Source organism: Mus musculus, chromosome 6 (assembly GCF_000001635.26).
Source record: "Mus musculus strain C57BL/6J chromosome 6, GRCm38.p6 C57BL/6J".
NCBI lineage: Eukaryota > Metazoa > Chordata > Mammalia > Rodentia > Muridae > Mus > Mus musculus.
The window spans coordinates 86,416,469-86,443,002 of NC_000072.6; the positions used below are offsets into that span (position 1 = coordinate 86,416,469).

The 26,534-nt window shown below is 41.4% G+C and overlaps 2 protein-coding genes across 28 annotated transcripts in view; both read left to right on the forward strand.

Annotated features, from left to right (window-relative positions):
• Tia1 (cytotoxic granule-associated RNA binding protein 1) overlaps positions 1-16,937 on the forward strand; it is a 29,203-nt gene extending 12,266 nt beyond the window's left edge. The window contains exons 4-14 of one of the 14 annotated variants that reach the window (XM_030255313.1): positions 2,410-2,464; positions 2,633-3,344; positions 3,856-3,943; positions 7,138-7,203; positions 7,877-7,952; positions 8,494-8,602; positions 8,982-9,077; positions 9,193-9,277; positions 10,099-10,222; positions 11,205-11,350; positions 13,773-16,329. In XM_030255313.1, coding sequence (XP_030111173.1) covers positions 7,899-7,952; positions 8,494-8,602; positions 8,982-9,077; positions 9,193-9,277; positions 10,099-10,222; positions 11,205-11,350; positions 13,773-13,899 — 741 coding nt within the window. In that variant the 5' untranslated portion in view covers positions 2,410-2,464; positions 2,633-3,344; positions 3,856-3,943; positions 7,138-7,203; positions 7,877-7,898 and the 3' untranslated portion in view covers positions 13,900-16,329. Of the gene's footprint in view, positions 1-2,409; positions 2,465-2,632; positions 3,944-7,137; positions 7,953-8,493; positions 8,736-8,981; positions 9,078-9,192; positions 9,278-10,098; positions 10,223-10,363; positions 10,758-11,204; positions 11,351-13,772 lie in introns of those variants that run through there. The other 13 variants (XR_003956185.1, XR_377438.4, NM_011585.4 and 10 more) reach the window with 13 other exon arrangements.
• Positions 16,938-18,168: 1,231 nt separating this feature from the next.
• C87436 (expressed sequence C87436) overlaps positions 18,169-26,534 on the forward strand; it is a 35,752-nt gene continuing 27,386 nt past the window's right edge. For 2 of the 14 annotated variants that reach the window (XR_001785120.2, XM_006505977.4), the window contains exons 1-2: positions 18,169-22,019; positions 22,142-22,790. The gene's annotated coding sequence lies outside the window, so the exon portion shown is untranslated. Of the gene's footprint in view, positions 22,020-22,141; positions 22,791-26,534 lie in introns of those variants that run through there. The other 12 variants (XR_377440.3, XM_030255339.1, NR_157222.1 and 9 more) reach the window with 10 other exon arrangements.

Genomic DNA, 26,534 nt, shown 5'->3' on the forward strand with positions numbered 1-26,534 from the left:
CTGCCTCCCAGGTGGAACTACTAGTGTATGCCACCACACCCCACCTTATGCAGTGTGTGGCTTTGAACAGCACTCTACAACAAAGCTACATACCCAGGTCTTGGAATAGAAAGTTTTAAATTGGATTTTACCGTGTTTCTGTTTTAGAACCATTATATTTCCTTTGTAGCAAAGGGTCACTTTGTATTTGTATTAAAAAGGTAAAATTTGGCTGGAGAGATGGCTTGGCGTTAAGAACATTGGCTATTCCAGAGGACCTGGGTTTGAGCCTTGCCACCTGCATGGTAGCTCACAATTCTCTGTACCACTGGTCATAGGGGCTGTAATGTTTTCTTCTTGCCTTTGAGGATACTGCACACACATGATGCACAGATGTACATGTGGCAAAGCACCCATACATAAATAAATAGAAACTGTAAAAGAGGAGCTCAGCACAGTGGCACATACAGTGTTCTTGATTCTTTGTAAACTTCATATCATGTGCCCTAATCCTACTCACCGCCCCACCCCTCCACATGCCTTCTACCCTTGGAACCTTACCCCCAAAAGAAAACAAAACATCAAAAAACATTAAGAGAAAAGAAATCTCACTATGGAAGCTATGGTACATCTCACGGTGTCGTGGAAGCTGTGCTATGTCACACAGTGTCACCCTTTTGCCCACACAGCTTTACTTGCAAATGTTCGTTACAGTGAGTCATTGGTCTGGTCTGAGGCCTCTGGCTTCTGCTACACTATCAATACTGGATCCTCACTAGGTAGGACTCCTCTAGGATATCCTGTTTTAGAGATCCTACAACTGTGGTCCTACAGGCCCAGCCCCTTCCTGTCCTCCAGCAGTTCATAGATGGGATAGATGTTGGAATGGACCAACTCAAGGCCCTGGTCTGAGCCTAGTGGTGGCTGTGTTGTTCAGCCTGCCAACTCTCCTTTACCAGGACCACCAGGGCCAGCTCTTCAGCTTGGCCTGGATGAGGGGCAAGGCCAAATCTCCTGCTTATAGCCAAAAGTCAGGACTGACTCACATGTTCAGGACTGGCTCTCAGGGCCAGCTTGCCCTTCATGGCCAGGTGAGGTATGGGGCCTAGCCTTTTAATCAAAACAGTCAGGAAGCAGAAGAAGGCAGATTTCTATGAGTTCAAGGCCAGCCAACACTACAGAGTCTAGAATGAATGAGAGAAGGAAAGAAAGAAACAAATTAGGCTAAAGCCTCTAGAAACTGGAGACCTATGTTACCTCCTTTTCCCCATGGTGCTGTGCACATGCTAACTACCAGATAGTTATGGAACTACTCAAATTTGAATGAAACATAACAGTAATATGGAAAACTAATGGAGAGGAACCCAGGGGAAATGAGTGGATAACTTTAAATTGTGGCTCGGAGTGGTGGTGCATGCCTTTAATCCAGCACTAGGGAAGCAGAGGCAGGTGGATCTCTTGAGTTTGAGGCCAGCCTGGTCTATAGAGGGAATTATAGGACTGCACAGAGAAACCCTGTCTCAAAAACAACAAAAAACGAAACCAAACAGAAAAACAAACAAGTGGTGCACACCTTTAGTCAAAGATTGGAGAGGCAGAGGCAGGTAGGTCTCAGTGAGTTGGAAGCCAGCTTGGTCCACACAGTGAGTTTCACGACAGTAAGAGCTACATAATGAGACCATGTCTCAAAAAAATAAAAAGACAAAACAGAACTAAAAGGTTAAAAAAAGTTATTTGTACATTAGCAGAAATATGCAGAGATTAGGATTTGTCAAATATACCTAAATTAGCTGGACCTACATTCTTAGGCAAGAGAATTGCTAGTTCAAGGCTTGCCTAGGCTATAGAGTGAATTGACACTTAGCCTGGCTGAGTTGGTGACTTATCTTAGAGTAATATGCAGAGAGGAGCAGAGCCAAAAATGCTGCTCAGTAGTAGACTGCTTGCTTGTATACTATTTGTGAGGCTTTAGGTTTAATCCCCAGACCTAGCCTACTCCCCCCATAAAAAGAAAGGATGAAAAGCATGTTGGCTATATGGAGAGCTCAGTGATGAAGAACACCCTTGATGCTAATCCAGAGGGTCTAGATGTGATTCCCAGCACCCACGTGATAGCTCACAATCATCTATAACTTCAGTTCCTGGGGATCCATTGCCCTCTTTACTTCTCTACAGGTGTGTATATCTGGTAGTCGGTACAAATGTGCATAGACATAAATTAAGGCAAACCACCTATACACATAAATAAAATCTTAAAAAAGAACAGAAAGATCTGTACTTACAAGTTATAATTTGTCACACTAGGCCAGAAGAAGAATGTTGAAACTGTGATGAGCACAGGTGTCCCCTGCACCATCTCTCTCTGCTGTGTCGCAGGAAAACGTGATTTTGAGCTTTATCTTTATGGAATATATATATGGTTTTTTTTAGGAAGTGAAAGTGAATTGGGCAACAACCCCTAGCAGTCAAAAGAAGGATACGAGCAGTAAGTACATTTGATGCCCTGTGGGCGTTTGTTGTCTTATACCCCATAGTTCTGTTGTAAAGCATATAACATCATACATGTTTGCAGTAATATTTTGATCGTTATCCTGATATGATTGAATGTGTTTGTGTTAATAAATTTAAGAACAAATCTAATCTTTGTCATCAGGTAGTACCGTTGTCAGCACACAGCGTTCACAAGGTAATTGTATCTTCTTAAACATAAAAATGAACTCTTGAAAGGGTATTCACTAACCACCTCAAGTTTTTTAATTTGATATTGGTTGGGGGGAGCGGGGCGGAAATATATAGTATTTTTATTTGTTTCTGGCAATATTTTTTCCTTCTTCCCATTGTTGACCAAGTGTGGCTTGTCCACGACTTTGTTGCTAGTTCAAGCTCTCTATCCCCCTTGGTAGCAGCTGATGCCTTAGAAATACTTTCACCACCTAAAGGGCAAGATCCCCTACTTCCCTGAGGTCACCTGGGCTTCATACCCAGATCTTCCAGTGCTCAAGTTGCTCCTGAAACAGTGTTTGCGGAAGAGCAACCCAGGGTGTTGCTTAAGGCCTGCAAATAGGGGTAACTTCTCTTTCCAAATCTACTTTGTCAAAGTTGATGTCTGTGTTCATTGTAAAGTGTTCCTCAGCAAGGTTGGCTTTCCAAAGCTTCACGTATGGGATGGTTATTTTCTCTCCAATGCTTTCTTAATGGTGCCGATATAAAGTGAAGGGATTACTGTTTTCCTTCTGTTGCCTTCAGTCTGAGTTCACTTGCACATGGATTCACATAAACTGAATGGTGTAATGTCTGGGCAACCAAAACTGTTGGCTTTTGAGAAAACTGTCAAATACTTTAACATCAAACTGTTGCAATGCAAGGTATTTCTTTGATTGTTCTTCACAAAATAATGGCTAAACCAAGTATTTCATGTAGCTAGCTTCAGTAAGTTGCCTTAAATAAGGCAAATCTAGTCTTCATAACTCTCAGTACAACTAGTTAATTGTAATTTATAAAGCCTAGATGTAGTAATAAAATGAGTAACATTAAATAATTACTGTTAGAATAACTAAGTTTTACTTTTTTTTTTTACAGAACTGAAAGTTTTTATGTTAGTAGTTTGTTTCCTAGACCCTTATAATTATTGTAATAACTGTAAATAGACAGTGACTACCAGCTTCTGGTAGCTATCAGTCCTTTTAGAAGACTACTGTGTTGTTAACTTTGATTTGTTATGTTTAAGATTGATAGGATTTTATAGCGAGGATAGTATTTTATTTATACCTAATTATATAGTCTGTGCATTATTTTAAGAATACTTTATTGGGTCAGTTGTCGTATTTAAGTTCTGAAGTTGTATTTTTCTTTTCACTCCCCTCCTTCCTTTGTAAGATCATTTCCATGTGTTTGTTGGTGACCTCAGTCCAGAAATCACAACCGAAGACATCAAAGCAGCGTTTGCACCATTTGGAAGAATTTCGTAAGTAGCAAAAGATAAATATAACACTTAATTAGCAGTGATTTTTTTTGTTTATGTAATAATAACTATAACTTTGTTATGACTGTGAACCTTAATTTTAACACTTTAAATATAGCATATTCCATTGTTTAGAGATCATCCAAGAGTCTGAAAGCAAGTACAGTCCCACTAATGAGTAATGGTCTTCAGTAACCTTAGGCCCTGCTCAGTCAGAAACGCTTCCTCAGACTGCTGTCACACACTTCAGCCTCCTGGAGGCGCTCAGTCAGAAACGCTTCCTCAGACTGCTGTCACACACTTCAGCCTCCTGGAGGCGCTGTGCTGTGATTGAAGGACTTATTCAGGCGCTTGTATGATTCCATGCAGTTTATGTTAATTTAACAACACAAAACCTGAACAGTTTAGATTGAAAAAAACAGATGTTAAATATTCCTTCCTTGGCATTTAACCCCTCTTCCCTTTTAAAAACGTAACAGTAGTGTTTTGTACTATATTATAAAATACTGTCGCCATTAAATTTGCTAGTATCCATGCACTTTAGGCCCTTTGTCAGTATTTATTCAGGGTGGTAGTTACCATAGGAGAGCTTTATCACAGTAAGAGTAATAAGCCATTTCAGTACTGACTCAGGATCAGTTGCTGAGTGTAGGGAAAGTATTGAAGGGTTTCTAATTCCTTTGTTATTGTGTCACTAGAACAAAAACCAAAAGGAATTCTATCTCTAGCTGGTTTGAACAGAGCAGCAGGTAAAGGTGAGGGGATTGAGAAGTAGACACCCTGAGCATTGTGTGAGTTTTCAGTGGAGAGTTGCAGTTGGCTGGTGGGAGAACTACTGTGAGGGTAGGGCAGCTTACAGATGGACTCTGCTGTTACATGACATTTTCCTTTGAGAGAACTGGCTAAGAAAATAGTGAGGCTTTAATTTCTTGATTGTTTTTTATAACCTGCGTTAGGATTTCACTAGTGGTTGGTTTCTTTCAAGTATCTAGACTAGGCACGTCTGACTAACTTTGCCTCTCAAGCTCTGAGGGTTCCGCTTTGCAGAATCTTGTGTGTTTTCAGTTTGGTGTAGAGAATCTTGGTCAGTTTCATCCTGTCTTCAGTGACAGAAGACACAAGTTCTGATCTGTGTGCTGCTTTCTGTGTGAGTCATTTTAGAAAGAAGTAAGCATCGACTGATACCTCAGGGCAGACACTTCCAATTCCAAGGCATTGGAAAGAAAACAACTCCTTCTGATATTGTGAACCAATAAAGTAACTACTCTGGTGGATTTTTAATTTTTATTGAATTAACCTTTTCTAATAGACTTTTAGATTAAGATTTAGATAAGGAGTGTTTAATAGTGATTGAAGGGCTACTAGAGTGGTTCAGCAGATAAGGTGCTGCTACCAAACCAGATGACCTGAGTTCAGTCCCCAAATTGCATGTGGTAGGAGAGAATTAACTCCTAAAAATTGTCCTCTGGGGCTGGAGAGATGGCTCAGCGGTTAAGAGCACTGATTGCTCTTCCAGAGATTCTGAGTTCAAATCCCAGCAACCACATGGTGGCTCACAACCATCTGTAATGGGATCTGATGCCCTCTGCTGGGTGTCTGAAAACAGCTACAGTGTACTCCTTTACATAAATAAATCTTTTATAAAAAAAAAAAAAAGAAAGAAAAAAAATTGTCCTCTGACCTACACACACACACACACTAAATGTTTTATAAAAAAAAAAAAAAAAAAAAGCCAGAGGTGGTGGCATACATCTTTAATCCCATCACTTAGGAGGCAGAGGCAGATGGATCTCTTGAGTTTGAGGCCAGCCTGATCTACAGAGTGAGTTCCAGGGTAGCCAGGGCTCCACAGAATAAATTCTGTCTCAATAAAATAAAATAAAAATAAAGAATGTAATTCCTTAGCAAATAGTCTTAGAAAGGGCCTCCGTCAGTAAGGTTAGAACAGAAGGGCTTAGAAAGCTCACAGGGGCAGGGGCTCACACCTGTGAACCCAGCAGGTAAGAGAAATAGGTAAAATCAAATGACATTCAGACTTAGCAGTTCCATGTCTTTTAGTTATAAACTAGTCTTCTTGTTACTATAACTACATCATATTTTAGTCTAGTTTCTTTTACATGTTTGTGTATGTGTTTTTTATATGTGTGAGTGTATGTGTGCTCCTCTTAGACAAGAGATTGATATCAAATATTTTCATCCGTTACTTTCCAGCTAATAAACTGAGGCAGAGTTCTCACTAGAACCTAGAGCTTACCAGTTCTACTAGTCTTGCCGGCTTACCCTGAGTACCCCCTGCCTCTGCCCCCCATGCATACTTACTGTCCCGGCATTTATGTGGGTGCTGGAGATCTGAACTTAGGTCCTTTCACTTTGCATGATAGCACGCTCTCTGCTGAGCGTGTCCCTAGCCCCAGCATTTGGGTTTTCTTATAGGTTCACAGTTGTTAGCATATTAATTCTTTTCTTGATAAAACCTTTTCGTTGAGTTAATATGTGTTTGAATGTTAGCTTATATTGGTAGTTAGCTTTCCTAAATGTAAAAGAACTATTTGGCAATTGGTAACACATAACATGTTTCTATTTTTGTTTGTGTGGTTGTTTCTTGTCTTAAGGAGACAGGCTGATAGCAGTGTTGAAAGGTTTCTACAGTAGATGTCTCTATAGGTGGTTTACACCATGCTTAATTTATAGAAGGTGTGGGGTAAATGTGATCTATTAAATATTTAATATGAAAATAAAAATATTTTCCCTAATTGATATAGCTTAAACCCTTTCTGTTTCTTGAGTTCAGGGTCATATAGAAATTTTTGATACAGGAATAAATCAACTACCAAATTAAATGCATGTGTTCCATGTAGGTAATAGTTACTGAGAAGTGACTTATAGTAGCTTTACCTAATCATCAGAATCTTTTTGATTACACTTAATAAATCACTTCTAAACTGATCTAAAATATGCTTGTGTATACTTACAATTACCTTGCATGGCTTTCTGACGTGGGTTCGTGTTGTAAACATGCCTGTTTTGTTCATATGTCTTGAGAGAACAAGCATTGTGACATATACTAGGTTGATTTAAAGTAGATTGCCTGTGAAACACAGTTTGAGTCCAGTTTTTTTTTTTGAGGTATGGAGTTTTAGCTATCGTGGCTGGGTTTTTACTCAATCTCAAATAATAGGGCTCTGGTTATTTTGCAGAGTGTCTCTGAAGAATGGACAGAATTGCCCTGGCTAACTACAAGCTACGGTTCACAGTGGATAAATGTTGGCGTGCTTTTTTACTTTCTGACTTTTTAAAACTTTGTTTCATATCTTGTAGTTTCCAATCAATCTTAATATAAATGCTGTTAAGAAATTCAGTATAAAATCTTAGTTTAAAAGTAAAATGTGTTTGTGTATCCTTCGATGATTTAGCATTTCTAAAAATGTCAAGTTCTCAAAATTTACCCTAGCCCAGAATGTGGGTGTATATTCATCTGAGAAAATGAAGTAATTAGCCTAGGGAATATATACAGCTTTTTAATCCTTTAGTTTTCAATTTTGTATTTTAATTTTTTTAAATGACTATGTAACATATGGTGCCAATTAGTAAATAAATTGCATGGTTAAAGAAAGCCAAAGTAGCTAAGAACTTTGTAATTGCTAAGTGCTTCATAGGAACATCTGCTTTCACCATGCTTAATATTGAGATGTTCATAAAACATTTTGAAATGGAAAACTCTCTTTATACTATAGATTTATATTTAAGACATTGATTTGCATGTCTATAAAATTAACCCTCATTAGCCAATAAATACGTTTATTAGAATAAAAGGTGAACTTTTATTAACGGTTTACTGTTAGTGAAGGTGAAATGTAAAAGTGAATTGTATTTGGCTCTCATTTTATGCCTAGAGGATGGTTTACAAAACTCAATTTCTGGTGGCTTCTGTTTCAGAGATGCCCGTGTGGTAAAAGACATGGCTACCGGGAAGTCTAAGGGATATGGCTTTGTCTCCTTTTTCAACAAATGGGTGAGCACAATCATAAGTGCATATCCAGGACCATAGAGGAGGGTGAAGGAAAGCGTCAGCTTGTTATCTGCTAGTGTTCAGTTCACTAAGAGTAAGCACCTTCACTAGAAAACAGCCTGTTCTATTCTGGTTGGTTCTTTAGTCATTTAGCACCAACACATGCAAAATGCTGATACTGTATTTCAAACTGTGCAAAGTAAAAATGCTTATCACCAAAAAGAAAAAAGGAAAAAAAAAGCCCCCAAAATGTTTTGTCAAGATATCTGACCATTTGTAATTGCTCAGTTGTACCCCAAACTGTGAGGTATATATACTGCTGCACCTACGTATCCTTACCCTTTGTAGCATTCTCCAAACCTATTATCCAGGAAATGAAATTTAAAAGCAATGTTGCAATTTTGGAAAGCTACTAGGTATTGTGTGTTCCCTAAGGACTTTTTCATTTTTTAACATCTTCAAAAAGCATCATGTTTTCTTTATGTAAGCTGTTTGTAATGTTAACTAATCGGAGCTTTTTTGTTGTCTCTGATATGTGGAACAGGATGCAGAAAATGCCATTCAGCAGATGGGTGGCCAGTGGCTTGGTGGAAGACAAATCAGAACTAACTGGGCAACCCGAAAGCCTCCAGCTCCAAAGAGTACATATGAGTGTAGGTGCATTGGAGAAGAGAAGCAAAGGTGGCATTGTGGAGAGAAAATACACTAGATTGTAAATGTTAGCGCTGTCCCCGGAGACTTATTGCAGAAATAGATGAGAAGCAGATCAAGACTACTGTTCAAAATGTACTTAGTTTTCATTCTTGTGATTTTAAGTAATTATCTTTAATGTCAAGTCTCCTGTTAAGTAGAGCATATATATGGGGTAATGTTTATGCATTTTGTGGTGGTGGCTTAATCTTAAAATAAAATGTAATGTGTTTTATAGGTATTTTGATTGAGAAAAACTGCCATTGTAGTAGTGTAGTTAATGAGTTAATCCTTCCACATATGGGTGATGATTTGAAGATAGAAAATGTTCTCTCTCCTCAGCGAACACCAAACAGCTGTCATATGATGAGGTTGTGAGTCAGTCTAGTCCCAACAACTGCACTGTGTACTGTGGAGGGGTGACGTCAGGACTGACAGGTATGGGAGTTTGCCTGGGTGGCACCTTGAAACTAGCTTAAACTGAAAAGCTTCATATTTATAGGTTTTAATAGTGCGAATTCTTTTTATGTTCTTTGTTTTTGTTTTCTAACAGAACAACTAATGCGTCAGACTTTTTCTCCATTTGGACAAATAATGGAAATTCGAGTCTTCCCAGATAAAGGATACTCATTTGTTCGGTAAGGGTAGTCTCTTTTAAAGCTTTTTTTCTTCAGAAATAATTTTGAACATTTAATATAGTGGTTTTCTTAAGAATTTGTCTTGATCACTTGAGACCCCAGCTCAGGTGTCTATACCTGGTAATACTAAAATCTTGAGAGAGAGAGAAATGTCTTTAGCAGATAGCCATGTACTCATTTTTACTATTCACTTTTTTATAGACAGCATCTCACTGCTGCCCAGGCTGGCCTTGAACTCACAGAGCTCCACTTGCCTCTGCCTTGAACTCACAGAGCTCCACTTGCCTCTGCCTTTTAAACTCACAGAGCTCCACCTGCCTCTGCCTTCCAAGTGCTGTATTTACAAGCTACTTACTGGTACATTTTTATAAGTCCCTCTTTCCAACTCAACACCAAGAAAACATACGCATTGTTAAAACAAATTTCCCATGCCAGGTGTGGCGGTACGGATCTGTAGTCACAGTACTTAGAATGAGTACTTAGGTTCATGGTCACCCTTGGCTTCATTAGAGAATTCAGCTTGGCCTACATGAGACCCTGTCTTTTTATTTAAAAAAAAAAAAAAGAAGAAGAAGAAAGAAAGAAAAATCTCCAATCTCCACAGCTGTAAGGTCTTTGAAAAAAAATATAGCAAAGGAAATATGCCACTTTTGGGGGGGGGGTAGGTTGGGATTATTTCAGAATCCTCTATTTCTTCCATGTTTGCTTTGCTTTTTTTTCTCCCAAAATGGTCCAGTTTATTTTTCTTGATTTTAAAAATTGTGTTCATAAATACTTAAAAGAGAATTTATATTGAAAATTCTTAATATTGTTTCCAATAGGTTCAGTTCCCATGAAAGTGCAGCACATGCGATTGTTTCTGTTAATGGTACTACCATTGAAGGGCATGTGGTGAAATGTTATTGGGGCAAAGAGACTCTTGATATGATAAACCCTGTGCAACAGGTGAGAGGGTCCTTGACTGTGGGATGGAATTACTGGGCTAGTATTGAGCTTGCTTTAAAATGATGCTTATTGCTAATCCTTGTTAACAAGTTTCTAGCTCAACTTCAACTTCTATAAGGGTTCTTCCTATGTGTATTATAGTTCCGAGTGGTGCAGTCATGGATTGCAGAGGTGACATGATGAGTGTAAGCACTTCAGTTGACTCATGTTCACAAAGTGGATTTTTAAAATGCTCGGCCAAACCTAACAGGGTATTAAATCTTTTCTTAATACTTAGTAAATATGTCCACATTGATATGGAAAACCCGTAAGCATGCTTAACCCGACTGAACAAAACATAAAGCTATAAATATATGTAGGCATTAGTATTGTTGCTTTGTTTTCTAAGCAACTTTAATGGTCCAAGCTCAGCCCCAGAGTCTTCTATGAGGGCATTGTAAATGGAGCATAAAGATACCAATGAGAAAACCCTAAACTTACATTTCCTTTTCTTTTTTAATGTTTATTTATTTATTATATGTAAGTACACTGTAGCTGCCTTCAGACACACCAGAAGAGGGCATCAGATCTCATTACAGATGGTTGTGAGCCACCATGTGGTTGCTGGGATTTGAACTCAGTGCTCTTAACCTCTGAGCCATCTCTGGAGCCCCTGAGCTCTTACATTTCCAATCCAAAGGAAACAATCATAAACAGTTATGAACAGCAAGTCCAATCTTTATCATGAGTTTTTGTCTGAGCCTTTCAAAGACTGCACCACATAGTTACAGTAGCATATGTACATACATAATGGCACTTTTTTGGTGGTCTTTCTCTGTGTGATGCTGGGCACTCGTTCTAGCACTGAGCTGTGTTCCCCAGTCCTATCCTAATATTTCAGTTGTGGTAATGGCCCTATGCTTTGACTGTGTGGTGTATTAAGACTGTATATAAAAAGAACTTCAAGTAATACTCAATTATCTGTTGTAATTTTAATTGATAGCAAAATCAAATTGGATATCCACCAACATATGGCCAGTGGGGCCAGTGGTATGGAAATGCACAACAGATTGGCCAGTATGTGCCTAACGGTTGGCAAGTACCTGCCTATGGAGTGTATGGCCAGCCATGGAGCCAGCAGGGGTTCAAGTAAGCATATTCGCGCTTTGCCTTTCTTAACCGTGGAAAACAGTAAAAGGAAACTTGCAGGTATTGAGTAAACCATGTGACCTCAGCGTTAAGTGTGGTGATAGCCTTGAAGGTTTACCCCTGGCCTCCATATCTTCTATTGTGCTTGTACATCTTTGCCCCAGTACACGCACACACACATGCAAACAAAATAAGATATTTTTCCTAGAAATATTTTGCCTTGAAATGTAATCACAACACTATATATTTTGGTAAATGTTTAATAATGAATTAACATTTTTAAATTATATCTTATTTATTTGTGTGGCACATACACCACTACATATTCATAGTGACCAGGGGAAAACTTGGGAGTTCTCTCCTTCACTGTATGAGTCGTGGGGATCAAGCTTAGGTTGTTAGGCTTAGTGGCAGCCTTGACCCAGTGAACCATTTTACCCGGTCCCTATTTTTGTTTTCTGAGGCAGAGAAGCCCATGCTGGCTTTGAACTTGATATAAAACTGGGGATGACCTTGAACTCTTAATCCTCCTGCTTCTACTTCCCAATTATAGGGGTTCGATACCACATCGAACTTAAATCAACTTTCTAGTGAAAATAGCTGCTTATCTTGAATACACAAGTGTTTAAAAGGTGTGGTTCTTTGTCTGTGAGTTTCTTGCCTGCATATATGTTTACCGCCCTGGTCCCTTGCAGTGATCAGGAGAGGGCATCAGATCCCATGGATCTGGAGTTAGAGGTAGTCGTAAGCCACCATGTGGTTACTGAGAAATGAGCCTGGTCTTCTAGAGCAACAAATGCCCCTAGCCCCTGAACCAGTTCTTGCAGCCCCTGAATATACATTGTTCACCCATGGAGAAAGACTCTCCCTCCATGTCTGTGAGTTGTGGCAGTCCAGAGATGCCCCTTTCTCTCTGGGTGTCTGCTCTTCTGGAATGAAGGCTGCTCTAGGAGCTTTCCTCTCCGCTCCCCTGTGCCGTGTAGTCTATTGCATAAGCTCAGTCTGTGTGCAATGTTATGTCTGTCTGCCCACTGACCAGGTTCCAGTTTATGAAAGGCATTTGAGCAGCAAGATTGAGTCCTCATTCTCAAAGTAACCAGTGTCTCACAGGTAACATTTGTCAGAACTGATCACGTGATGATATAGAACTCTAGCTTTTCCCTCCTGTGTTTCTGGTGTTTGCCAGTGCAGCCCTGACCATGCTCACATGTCCCTGCGTGTTCTTCAGGTCTTCCTTGTGAACAGATGAAATAAAGGATCAAAACAAGTATTTAGATGCATTCATTGTGCATATATAACTGTATATGTACATATACATATTTATATGTACTTGGAAGTACTTGGAAGGCACAGGCCAGAGCATCTCTAATTTGGAGGCCAACCTGATCTACATTTCAGGCTCAGGATACGTGGACCTTTTCTTTAAAGAGAGAGAGAGAGAGAGAGAGAGAGAGAGAGAGAGAGAGAGAGAGAGAGAGAGAGAGAGAGAGAAGAAAGAAAGAAAAACATTGTGTGTCAGATTAAAGATATTTTTTTAATTTATTTTTTTTGTTAGATATTTTCTTCATTTACATTTCAAATGCTATCCTGAAAGTCCCCTATACCCTCCCCCCGCCCTAAAGATATTTTTTAAAGAGCTGAGAGGATGGTTAAGTAGTTAAGATCACTTGCTGTTCCTGCAGAGGACCAGGCTACAGTTCTCAACACCCACATGATGGCTCACAGCCATCTGTAATTTGAGTTCCAAGACATCCAAAACCCTTTTCTGCCCTCAGTCAGCACCAGGTATGCAGTGCACATACTTACATACATGCAGGTAAACTCAAAACACATAAAAATAAAACATAAATAAAAACAGTAAAAGTAAACCCTTAAGAAACATTCTTTTTAGCCGGGCGTGGTGGTGCACGCCTTTAATCCCAGCACTCGGGAGGCAGAGGCAGGCGGATTTCTGAGTTCGAGGCCAGCCTGGTCTACAAAGTGAGTTCCAGGACAGCCAGGTCTACACAGAGAAACCCTGTCTCGAAAAAATCCAAAAAGAATAAAAAGTATTTTCTTAGCTGTAATTTCTAGTAAAAAAAAAAAATGTAGAAACCCACCCAGAGGTGTGTGGTGATGCTTTTCTTCCCACTGTGCCGTCCTGACTCCAGCTCTGTAGACCAGGCTGGCCTCCCAGCCTGAACTCAGAAACCTGCCTGCTATGCCTCCCAAGTGCTGTTGTTACAGGCATATGCCAACACTCCTGACGGAGGATCCTTATTTTTAAGAGAAAATACTTTTGTGGGTTTTTTCCCCTGGCTTAACAGTTTTCCTCATATCTGGGTTCAGTCAGGTATGTCCTGTGTATGTGTTACCCGTCCTGACCTGACAATGTCTTGACAATGGATTCCCTTCCCTCTGCTTCTCTCGATTTCTCTAACAGTCAGACCCAGTCTTCTGCACCGTGGATGGGACCCAATTACAGTGTGCCACCACCTCAAGGGCAGAATGGCAGCATGTTGCCTAGTCAGCCTGCTGGGTATCGAGTGGCCGGGTATGAAACCCAGTGAAAACAGACTACAGAACGGAAGCCAGTGGCTTGAAGCCACAGGGAGGGTAGGAAAACTGTTGTTTACGTAAAGATTTATCAAATCAGTCAGTACAAATGCCAGATACAATGTATTTATTTAAAAGATTCATTTTTTTAATCATGAAATTACTTTTCATCCACATTGTTTTAAAAAGGAACACGATGGTGGATGTTTGCCAATTTTTGCCTTCATTATCTTTTTTGATAAAGTTTCTCAGATCCTTGTTTCAAAGACAAATGCAGGGATTACTGCCACTTTTTTAAAAATAAGAGGCAGAAAATTGCACAATGTTGAACTTTTCTCCACTAAAATCGTGTGCAGTTTTAGTTTGCATTCCTGATAGGATTTAAAACATGTAATATAGATGTAAAAAAAAAAAAAAAAAGCCAAACTTGTGCAAAGTCTAGAAGTTCTCTATGACTTTCAGTATGCACACAGTTGTCTTAGGTTTAAAGAGTAATAGACGTTTCGTGAACTATACCATCTCCACTATTATCCCTTTGGAATTTTTAAATGTAAATTATTAGTTTATATCATTTTATATCCACATTTTTTCACAAATTTGTCCTGCCTTATGAAATATCTGTAAAATATTCTTAAATGAAAAAAAATGATGTTCACTTAGATTGAAAACTTTTCTCAGATGGACCGATAATTGCATTCATCTTGTTTTTATAAGAGAAGGTGCCTCAAGGATTCCCTGTTGGATTTGTTTAAAAGGACTTTTTATCTTCTGTGATAACCTTTGCCATGTACCAGGAACTAGGAAAACAAGAAACTTGTTCTAAAGAGATCTGCAATGTGATAAGTCCTCGCCGCATCAGTCTCGTGCGTCAGCATTTATGTTTACACGCATTGTTGTCTAAGATACTTCAGCAAGTCATGTTGTGCAGTTAGCAAACTTTGTATGTCATTTCCTCCTACAGGTGTCATGAAGAGTTGACGTAAGACAGATTTTACATTTGCATGTGAATATCACATACATACTTTGGTAGTCTTTGATACAAACTCATCTGCTCTTCTTTTTCAAGCATTTTGAGACACAAAGTTGTATGTAAAGGAATATATTAATTAGATTTTTTTTAGTTAGATTTACTTTAAAAAGTAAATCCACTTTAATGTGTACAAATGATAGCTGTGAAACTGTAGAGTTTTTCTCTGTCAGGCTTGGGATTCACTAAGAACTCCAAAACTAGCCTGAAGGACCAGCCGGGCAAAACATTTTTTAAATATTCAGAGGCCAAAATATGAGCAAACAAATAAAAAAACTCTTAAAAGTCCTACCTCCTTAAACAGCCTTCAAGGCAAAGCCCCTGCGCACAGGCATGGCTTTGGTCTTGGTCCCTGGTCTCTTGGAGCCCCCATAGTACTATTGAGGTTTACTCTTCACTGGCGTTGTTCTAGCCTTGGGGTTCCTAATATATTTCAGAGTCTCTTGGTTTGGTGTGGTTTTAGTGATGACCACACCTTCTCCTCACAGTAGAGAGGAAGGAGCCCTGTGCACTGTGGGTTTGAGGCCTGCAGAGAGCTCCCAGCATTTTACTTGGGCCTATGGAATTGGAAGCATTTCCTGGCCTGTATCTTTCAGGTAGGAGCACACAACTCTAACCTGTTTTCTAAGCCAGTCCCCTTGTACAACAGAGCCCAGGAAGACAGTCTCAAATGTGTGCTTCTCTGGAGCTCAATTCTATGCAGTTGTGCTAATGTTTCATTAAGTCACTGTGTATTTTTAAGTACTAAAACATTGAAATTTGCTTTATGGAAGATGAATAAATTTTTTAAATACTTGGAATTTTATTTCTTTGTAAACTTCTACAGATCAGGACAGACAATAAAAGCAGCTTAAATAAAATACTAAAAACAAAAAGACAAAACCCACACACCAGGATGCTATCTTTAAGTTTTTCTGGATTTGTCTCTATTTTAGCATCCTTAGTATATGTCTTTGTTTAAGAATTTTACTTCCTTTGTAACTTTAGGCTGCAGGATCTTTTGGGCACAAGTAATTTATTGTGTGCAAAAGTGTAGTTTCTCTCTTCTTTTGACTCTTTCAAGTACTAAGGACTTTTATTAGTAGCATATTCTTATTGCACAGATCTTAAAATTCATGTTGATTTGCTGTTAAGAAGGTGGTGGTGCTGTGTTCCTGATGAAAGACTGACATATCAGGAACATAGCTGTTGTTAGTTTAAATAAATCATTTAAGTCATTTCTCAACCTAAAAAACTTCATCCTGGTATAAGTATCAGGTAAGGAAATGAAGGTTTTTAAAGTGAACTTCCTTGCAATATGCATTCAGGTTTTATTCTCTGGTACTGTAAAGAACCTGAGTGACTCTCAGTGGGTCATGGAGCCAGTATTCTTTATCCTGACTGTTTGGATATTAAAATTCCTTTATGTTTTATATGACCTGTGGGGTCTTCTTGCAGTGATTATTGTGTGTGAGATTTTTCCCCCGGCGCTGGCGTATTCATATTATATTGTTAACACTCAGGTTCACCTTATCCCAGAAGCCATGGTCTGCATGGGTTCCAGAGGATCTGCACTCTGCAGACTTAGCCAACTGTGAAGTCAGAGTTTGGTCTTCCTGGTGTAAAGGAGACTCCCCGTCTAGATTGTCCTTCTCTTGCTTTTCCCTGTGCTCATCTTCCTTTTAGATTTGTGCTAGAGGTCCCTTTCATTGTCAGGGGACTAGATTACATCTACAGAAGGAGTAGACAGACTTAATAAGGGCTATCCATGCTACTGAGATGATAGTTTAGTTAGACAAACAAAATATATTCATAGGAAAATTTCAAAAGCAAAACTTTTTAATGAGTGATGATTTCTAAAAACTAATTTTTATTGGTCTAGTGACCTGGTTTAGCAGGTAAGGTGATTGTTGCCAAGCCTGATGCCCTGAGTTTGAACATACTAGGGAGAAGTAGAGAATTAATTCTCACAAGTTATCCTCGTCCCTCCACATGTGTACACCCTCCCACCATGGCCACGTATATCAATAAATCTTTAAAACTGCCATTTCTTAAAGTTCTTTTTTATTATATGCATTACATATGTGTGTGCTTGGGGGTGCAGGTGCTCACGGATGCCAGAAGAAAGGGTGTTGAATTCCTGGAGCTGGAGCTCTGGGTGCTTGAAAGCTACTTGACATTTGTGCTATGAATTGAACTATTCAAAAACAGTATATGCTCTTAACCGCTGAGCCTTCTTTCTAACCTCTCTTTTCTGCTTTTTGTTCATTTTGTTTTGAGACGGGGTCTCACTATATAGCCCTGGCTTGCTTGGCACTCAGAGCTCTGCCTTCCTCTGCTTCCGAGTGCTGGAATTAAAGGCCTGTCCTAGTGTGAGGAGACACCATGACCAAGGCAATTTTACAACAGAAAACATTTTATTGGAGCTTGCTTACAGAAGGTTAAGTTCTGCAAACAATGTGGCAGTTAGTTGTGTTGCTGGAGCAGTAGCTGAGAGGGAGAGGGCCTAGCATGGACTTTTGAACCTCAGAGCCTGCCCCCAGAGTCACAACTCCAACAAGGCCACACCTATTTCTTCCTAAACAGTCCACCAATAAATCCAAACAGCCAGGTGTGTGCACCTGTGAGGGCCAGTCTCATTCAGCCTGGCACAGAGAGCTATTCCATCTTATTCTGTTTGCTGTAGTCTGACTGGAATTTTTAGGGTTTCAAAAAAAAAATCATCCAAAAACTTGAGTTTTCAGTTTTAATAAAATGTAGGTGTTAGCCGGGCATGGTGGCGCACGCCTTTAATCCCAGCACTCGGGAGGCAGAGGCAGGTGGATTTCTGAGTTCAAGGCCTGCCTGGTCTACAAAGTGAGTTCCAGGACAGCCAGGGCTACACGGAGAAACCCTGTCTCGAAAACCGCCCCCCCCCCAAAAAAAAATTATAGGTGTTGCAGCTGAGCAGGATTTTCTTCCTTTACTTGGGACCTTAGTCATTGACTTATGGTAAGGGAGGTCTGCTTATCATCCAGGGATGCTAGTAAGAGCATGTAGTCACAGTATTCAGGAACTTGAGGTAGGAGGATGGCCATGAGCCCTAGACCTGGCCTCCACGAGCACCTGCACATACATACACGTAACTTCATAGACATACACGTAACTAAACTTTTGTTTCTTTGTTGTTGTTGTTGTTAGGTTTTTATTATATGTTTATGGAGTTGATACATTTCTTTTAGGGGCTGGAGAGATAACTCGGTGGTCAAGAGTACTGGCTTCTCTTCCAAGGTTCAATTCCTAGCATCCATATGGTGACTCACTACCATCTATAACTCCTGTTTCAGGGAATTCAACACCTTTTTGAACTCTGAAGAGCATGCACATGGTGTGTAGACATACATGCAGGTCAAACACCCATACACATGAAAATGTGTGGGTGAGCGAGAAAGAAATGGGTATAAGAAGCTAGGCAAGATGTTATACACCTGTAATCCCAGCAGCACTCAAGAAGCTGAGGCAGGAGAATCAAAACATTTGATTGAGTCTCTGCAGATTTTTTTAAAAAGTGGTTTTGACTTAGAAGCTATAGCGACATTGTTCTACTTGCACTGTACTTCCTGTATACTGTTCATAGAGAGCATCTTTCCGTGGGTTTCTCACAAAGCAGAGAAGTGTCCCTTCAGCCTCCACATAAATCTCCATGTCCCGGCTTCTGTAGTTCTGAGGATCAAAGGCACCCTGTGTCAACTGAGCTGCATCCCAGCCCATATAGCATGTATTTGTTGGGCTTTCTCCAGGGACCCTCTAGGGTGCTTGTGCTGTGTTGCCATACATTTATTAGTGTATCTTTGTACAAGTGCTCTTCATTGCTGTCTGTTTACTCCTACTTGGAAGTTACCTTAGCTTGACCAAGTACTAGCAGGAGTATGAACGGGAGGTGCTGCCATAGCTCTGGGCATTAAACCTTACTGGGGATGCAAGGGAATGAAGAAAAGACAAACATAGATGCACAGAAAAGCTGCTTGTCCTGTGGGATGGACTTATAAATTAACACCAGCTCCCCAGAAACTCGGGGTGTTTATTATATGCAAGTGGGCAGAAAGGCATGGCTTATGGGTTACAGGGGTGACAAGGAGACAGGTTTAGCTCATACTGGTAGGAAGAGTCTCTATAGGGAACAGTTCAAGGGGTAAATACCAGGGGAAAGAGCTATGGTGTACATTTCTCTGTGCACCAAGCCTCAGGTCCCCAAGAAAGCTTTGTCATCCTTGAACCTCATGTGGATTGGGGAGACAGCTTTGCCATTTTTTCCATGGGATTATGCCTGGGGCCCTTGACATTACCGTGTCAGCAGCTCACACATTCAGGGCTCCAGCCACTTCCTTCAAAGGAGGGATCTTCTCCAGATTTCATACTTCTTTCCTTTTGGGCTATGATAATGAATTCTTGATTTCTTTTGTTCTGTTTTGTTTTGTGTTTTTGAGACAGGGTCTCTCTCTATAGTCCTAGCTGTCCTGGAACTTACTCTGTAGACCATGTTTGCCTCAAACTCAAGGATCTGCCTCTCTCTGCTTCCCCAAGTGTTGGAATTAAAGGAGTGTACCACCACCCCCGGCTTTCAATAATGAAGTCTTAAAGAAGCTGGGTGAGGATAGGGATATGGAGAGGTGGGTCAGCAATTAAGAGCACTTGCTGGTTTTGGAGAGGACTTGGATTTGGTTCCCAGCACCCACATAGGAGTATACATATGCAAACTGTTCTCTGCTGTTCCAGGGGCTCTGGTGACCTATGCAGGCCCAACAATCATATAAAATAAGTGATCCTAAACCCAAAGGGGCTGAGGTCACCCCCTAGCAGTGTGATCAGGAGGCTAGCCCTGGGTCCGCATAGGCTCAGGCCTACTTGGAAAGGGTTCTGAGCTCCCCTTGCTCCCTCATCTGCTACACAAAGGAATCCAACTCCTGTCCTCCAGTTTGTTTCTTACAACGTGTGTCTGGATGCGTGGGACTGACACCACACTGCTCTCTGGTCTTGCAGCCCTCACATAAGGTTTGGGCTATATTTACCTTTTTCAAATGGCACATAGGAGATCACTGAAACTACAGCAAGCCTTACAGTGTCTGTCAAGTCATAGTTTAGGTTTATCCTAGAATCCCATCTCCATTCTTCTGCAAACCCTTCAGTGCCACACTGACTTGTTTCTAAATGAACAATTATTAGGGTGGAGACAGATCAAAGGTTGATATTGGGGCTGGAGTGGTAGCTCAGCTGTTAAAGAACTTGCTTCCAAGCACCCAAGTGGTAGCTCACAACCATCTGTAATTCCAGTTCCAGAGGATCAGATGTACTCTCTGTCCTCCACCAGCACCAGGTATGTACATGCAGGCATAATACCTATATGCAGTTTTGAAAATTGTTCAATTTTTAAGGGAAATGACAAAAGATTAAACTAATACAGGTTGGAACAAAGTAAACACTGGCTACTACTAGTAGGTTGACAGGAGTCAAAGAAGTCCAGTGTGCAGAAAGCAACTACTATGTGTAGTCAGAGCAGGGAGAGAAGGAAAAAGGGTAAGGAAAACAAACTTGAAATCACAGCTGAACTCCTGATCCTTAGAAGGAGCCAGGTCCTAGAGGAACAGGAATATGCAGGCCTGTGAGGAAACACTTGAGGAGGAGGTCCACTAACTAGCGGGCAGCTGGCGTTGCCTGATACCACTGGGACATACAATGCAATGAATGGCTTAACTTAATATCCTGTTTTTTGTTGTTGTTGTTTTTTGTTTTTATTCGAGACAGGGTTTCTCTGTATAGTCCTGGCTGTCCTGGAACTCACTTTGTAGACCAGGCTGGCCTTGAACTCAGAAATCCGCCTGCCTCTGCCTCCCAAGTGCTGTGATTAAAGGCGTGTGCCACCACGGCCCGGCTTTTTGTTTTGTTTTGTTTGTTTTTATCTGCTTTTTTTGTTTTGTTTTGTTTTTTGTTTTTTTTTAAATGTCAGTTGAAAATTGCAGCCTGGGAGAGCTTGGTGTGAGGACACCCAAGTTGGCTGGTTCTGAAGACAGGGAGGTGAGGATCACAAGGTCTTTCATGAACCACTGCACACTTAATGAGAAAGGAGAGAAACAGCATCCAGAAAGATGTTGTCTGCATGTCTCTCTATTGGAGGGCTTGACATTGAACTATAGAACAAAGGAGAAACACTTCCCAATGCCAGGCAAAGAAATGAGGGTTGATGCTCTCTGGTCACCACTTGAGGCAGTTGCTAGGAACTAACTAGCCATGTGATCCAGGTATAAATATGAATGCTTTTGAACTTAACAGCAAATAAAAATTGTGGCGAGAGGAAACATCTCTTTTTTTAGTTCCTTCAGTTTCTGAAACAATATTAGAAAAATCTGATCCCAGAAAAGGGCCACTGTAACGGAGAAAAGTAAAATTTGGCTAGAGCAAAGCAATTGTGCCTACAGCGCACCACCAGTAGGTGTCCAAGCTATGGGAACACACCGGCCTCACCTAAGGCACCATAGCTTTCCGAGTGTTTCTGAAGTGCGGTGGTGGCACATGTCTTTAATCCCAACACATTGGAGGGAAGAGGCCCGCGGATCTATGTTCGAGACCAGCCTGATCTACAGAAAGAGTTCCAGGAAACACAATATTGGTGCCGGGGATTTACGATTCTGAAGAACAAATATACATAAAGTCTATTTCGGCTCTTTCCAAGGGGGGAGTCGTTCAATAATGTGTAAGAGCGAAGCGAGAGAAAACCATACAAGCTCAGGCGAGCTCTGCTTCCGATTCCAGTAAAACTGTTTTCAGCACAGAATTGTTCAGGTTCGATGTACTAGGGACCACCGGGAAGCCCTTGCTGGTGTGTTCTGTACGTTTAGGTAAAGCCACAAAGTGTCAGCACCCTGAGCCTTCTCTGTAGTTTTCCAAAAGAGAGCACTCCCCTGAAATACTACAAATCCCATGGTGCCACTTCAGCGGAGGTGAGCGGGCCCTTGGCGCACGTGGGCTGATCTGACCAATAACGACCGTCGTTACAAGCAAACAGTTTGGACGTGTTTGTAAAAGTCCGTTTGTAAAAGGAGAAGAGACGCGGCGAGGGTCGTCACCAACGAGATTCCTAGAGTTGCGAGGCAGGTAAGGGGGCAAAGTGGGAGAGGCCAAGCACCGGCGGAGCACGGCTTAGGGTGGGAACAGAGGCGGAAAAAGTGTTCGGGGAACTGCGTGTCGGACTGCTGACATTTTTGCTGGGCCCTCAGTTTGACGCCGCCGGAAGTGGGCGTTTTGCGCAGGATGCCGGGAAGCGGGTCGCATGGGAAGTGCGTTTTCCAGCCGGCCGTTCCCGGAAGCTGAGCTTAGGCGCGCTCCCCTAAACAACACCGAGGAATTGTGGCCCGGACTCTGTTATTTGACAGTGACCGGGCTGATTCTACAATCAGTAAAGGTCTGCGAGCTGTGACGTCTCGATCCAACCAGACAGTTTTATTCCTAAAATGGGTAAATAGCGCCTCCACAGGATCCCTTGTGTGAATGCATGCACTCGAATACTTCTTTCTTACTTGGGGCGGTGTTCACGTGCCCAAAACAGCGTCCCCACACCGACCAGCTCAGCGGCCGCATGGGACAGGGGGCAGCCTACCGCGCCTCGGGTTCCCTCAGCCAGCGCCAGGCGCTGCTCACCCTCTTGCTGAGAAGAGACAATCATCGGGAGACCCTTCAGGTTTCCAGCGGAGCTCCTTCACAAGTCGCGTTCCTTGTGTATCCTTTTTTAAGACAGAGTCTGCAAGCCGGGCGTGGTGGCGCAGCCTGTCATCCCAGCACTCGGGAGGCGAAGGCAAGAAGATCTCAAATTCCAGGACAGCTAGGCTACATAACAGACCTTGTCTCAAAAAGAAAAGAACAAACTGGGTATGGTGACGAGCTCCTTTAATACCAGAACTCTACAGGCAGAGACTGGCGAGTCTCTGAGTTCGAGGCTTCCCCGGTCCATCCCAGGACAGCCAGAGCGATACAAAGAAATCCTGCCCCCTACCTCCCGCCCCACCACACCCCAAAAAAGGAAAATAAGAAAAAAACTCTGTAATAATTCGTAGTGATACATGTTTTCAAATTCGAATAGTAAAAAAAATGAGATTAAACCTCCATTTCTCGGGTCTCAAATTACTGCTGAGGAAATAGACAACTATGCTGTGTCCTTAAAGTCTTTTCTAAAAAAAGATTTTTGTGTATGCATGTGTGTATATCCAGTGTGTCAAAGGAGTTGGACTTCCCAGAATTAAGAGTTTTAGGCAGATGAGCCCTGATGTTACTGCTTGGAACCAAACTTGGGCCCTCTAAAAGAGCAATACACACTTTTAACCACTAGCCATCTCTGCAGCCCCATTTTCCCCTTTCCTTTCCTTTCAAAACCAAGCATAGCATACACAAAGCACTAAGCTTTGTTACTGGTATACAGATCTCAACTGTTTTTAATGGCTTTACAGTCGCATCTTACTCAGCACACTGTACTTAGTTCTTTAATGGAAGTCCTTTTCCTATTCTGCAGGTACAAAATCTCATAGAGGGATATCTGTGATTTGGATGCCAGCCTGGTCCACATATTGAGTACAGCCAGGTGTACATAGTAAGACCCTATCTTCAAAAAAGAGGTGGGAGCTGGAAAGACCACCCAGTAGTTAAGAATACATACTGCTCTTGCAGAGGATCTGAGTTGAGTCCCCGGCACCCATGTCTAGTAGCTCACAAGCACCTGTAACTACAGTTCCAGACATATGCAGTGCAGCCTGTTGGCTATGGCTGCCTGTACTCATATGCACATAGCCTGACACAGGAAATAGGTTTCAGCCCCTTTGGAAACAGTTTTTCAGGTTCCGAAAATGTTAAGTGTACAAAGGAAATAGCTATGTTTACTATGATATTTACATTTATTGAAATATATGGCTCAACACTGTGGTCCATACATGTAGCCCTATCACTTAGGAGGCTGAGATAAAAGGATTATCTAGAGTTTAAGGCCCGCCTCAGGTACATAATAAGTTTCAGGTCACAGAGTAAAACCTTATCTTAAGAATAAATAAAAGAAATAGTAGCCGAGCGTGGTGGCGCACGCCTTTGATCCCAGCACTCGGGAAGCAGAGGCAGATGGATTTCTGAGTTCAAGGCCAGCCTGATCTACAAAGTGAGTTCCAGGACAGCCAGGACTATACAGAGAAACCCTGTCTCGAAAAACCAAAAAGAGAGAGAGAGAGAGAGAAGGAAAGAAAGAGTACATGGGTCTCAGTATATATATGGGGGGGGGGGTGGTCTTACTGGGGATCAAGTCAGGGGTCTTCTCCAGACTGAGCCAGTGTTAGAACTCGGCTGTACTGCCTTCAACCCTGTGCAAGTTTATGGGAAGACATTTTTCTATACAAATACTTGTCCCAGTGATCTGAGCTCTGTGTATTGTAGCCAGAAACTTGGGACTAAACTAATATTCTGTGGCTGATAAGTGGACAAACAAGACATGACTTACCTATACATTGAAATACTGAATTTAAAAAAAAAAAAAAAAAGACTTTACAGGGATTAGAGAAGTGGCCCAACAGTTAAAAGTGCTTGCTTCTCTTCAGAGTTCCGTTCCCAGCACTCTGGGATGTCATTATCAGGCAGCTTTTCAACTGCCTGTGACTCCAGCTTTGAAGGATCTTACACCCTCTCTGGCCTCCACAGGCATTTGCATTCACGTGTGCATATACAGGCAGATACACAACTAAAAATAAATCTTAGGAAACATTTTAAGGAACTGGGTGTAGAGGCTTTTATCTTTAATAATTAAGCTAATCCCAGCACTCAGGAGGCATCTCTTTAGATGCCAGTCTAATCTACATAGGCCAGTCTGGTCTACATAGTGAATTTCAGGCCAGTCAGGATTCCTTGGTGAGACTTTGTTCCAGAAACAAAACCAAAATACTATGTGTTTTATTTATAAGCTAGTACAAATATTCATGTATATGTGTATTTGGAAATTTGTTTCTCCGTTGTGTATTATACATTCTAACTTACATCTAAATATTTTTTCAAGAATTACAAGCAAATTGCCTTTTCCACCACTTAGTGAAAAAGCATTAAGAGGCAGAGAAGATGGTTCTTAAGTAAAGTTCCAGCCTTACAAGCACGAGGGCCTAAGTTCTGATCCTCAGAAGCCATATACACAGCCAGGCACAGAGACGAACCCTGTAATCCAAGCGCTTAAGGGGCCCTAGGCTTTGCTTTCCAACCACTCAAGACAAATCAGTGAAAGACCCTGTCTCAAAAACTGAGGTGGAAAGCAAGAAAGATAGCTCAGTGTAAAGAGCATTTTGTTCTCGAGGAGGACCAGGGTACATTTCCCAGGACCCACACAGTGACTCACAACCATCTGGAACTTCACAGGCACTACACATAGGTATAGCGCGCACACGCGCGCACACACACACACACACACACACACACACGCGTGCAAGCAAAGCATTCATATACATAAACCTTAAAAAAGTGAAGCAGTTGTGGTGGCACAGGTCTTTAATCCCAGCGCTCAGGAAACAAAGACAGGCAAATCTGGGAGCTGTTCCAGGACAGCCAGACAAACAGAGCTACAAAGACCCTGTTTCCAAAAAAAGAAAGAAAACATATGAAGCAATTGAGGACACCCACTGTCAGCTTCTGGACTCCTTACTTGGGACTGCACACACACATTTACATATAACACAGAAGTATTGAGTCAAGTGTAGGGGGTGGAGAGATGGCTCAGCAGTTAAGAACACTGATTGCTCTTCCAGAGGTCCTGAGTTCAATTCTTAGTGACCACATGGTGGCTCACAACCATCTAAAATAGGATCTGATGCCTTCTTGTGTGTCTGAAGAGAGCTACAGTGTTCTCATAAAAATTAAATATTTTAATTTTTTTTTTTTTTTGGTTTGGTTTTTTCGAGACAGGGTTTCTCTGTATAGCCCTGGCTGTCCTGAAACTCACTTTGTAGACCAGGCTGGCCTCGAACTCAGAAATCCGCCTGCCTCTGCCTCCCAAGTGCTGGGATTAAAGGCGTGCGCCACCACCGCCCGGCAATATTTTAATTTAATTTAGTGTAGAAGTACATGCCTGAACCCAGGCCAGCCAGGGCTGCATAGCAAGATTCTGTCTCAAAAAATAAAAAAAGGCCAGGCAGTGGAGGCACACGCCTTTAATCCCAGCACTTGGGAGGCAGAGGCAGGTGGATTTCTGAGGCCAGCCTGGTCTACAGAGTGAGTTCCAGGACAGCCAGGACTACACAGAGAAACCCTGTCTCAAAAAAAAAATTATATATATATATAGTGTTAAAAACATTGAACTTAAGAGGCTGAGGAAGTAATGAGAACAGTACTTGCTGAGTACTCTCAGGGCTCTGGATTTGCTACCACGGTACTGTATAAACTGTATAAACTGAGTGTGATGCTGCATACCTGTGATCCCAGTAGTTGGAAGTGAACGCTAGAGGATCAGAGGTGCAGAGTCATCATAGGCTGTACAGGGAGATTGAGACCAGCCTGAGATTATGGTAGCACATACCTTATAATCCTGCCACTCAAACATTGGAGGCAGAAAGATGAGGCGTTCAGGTCATCTTAGGCTACATAGATGTCAAGGTGGAGTGG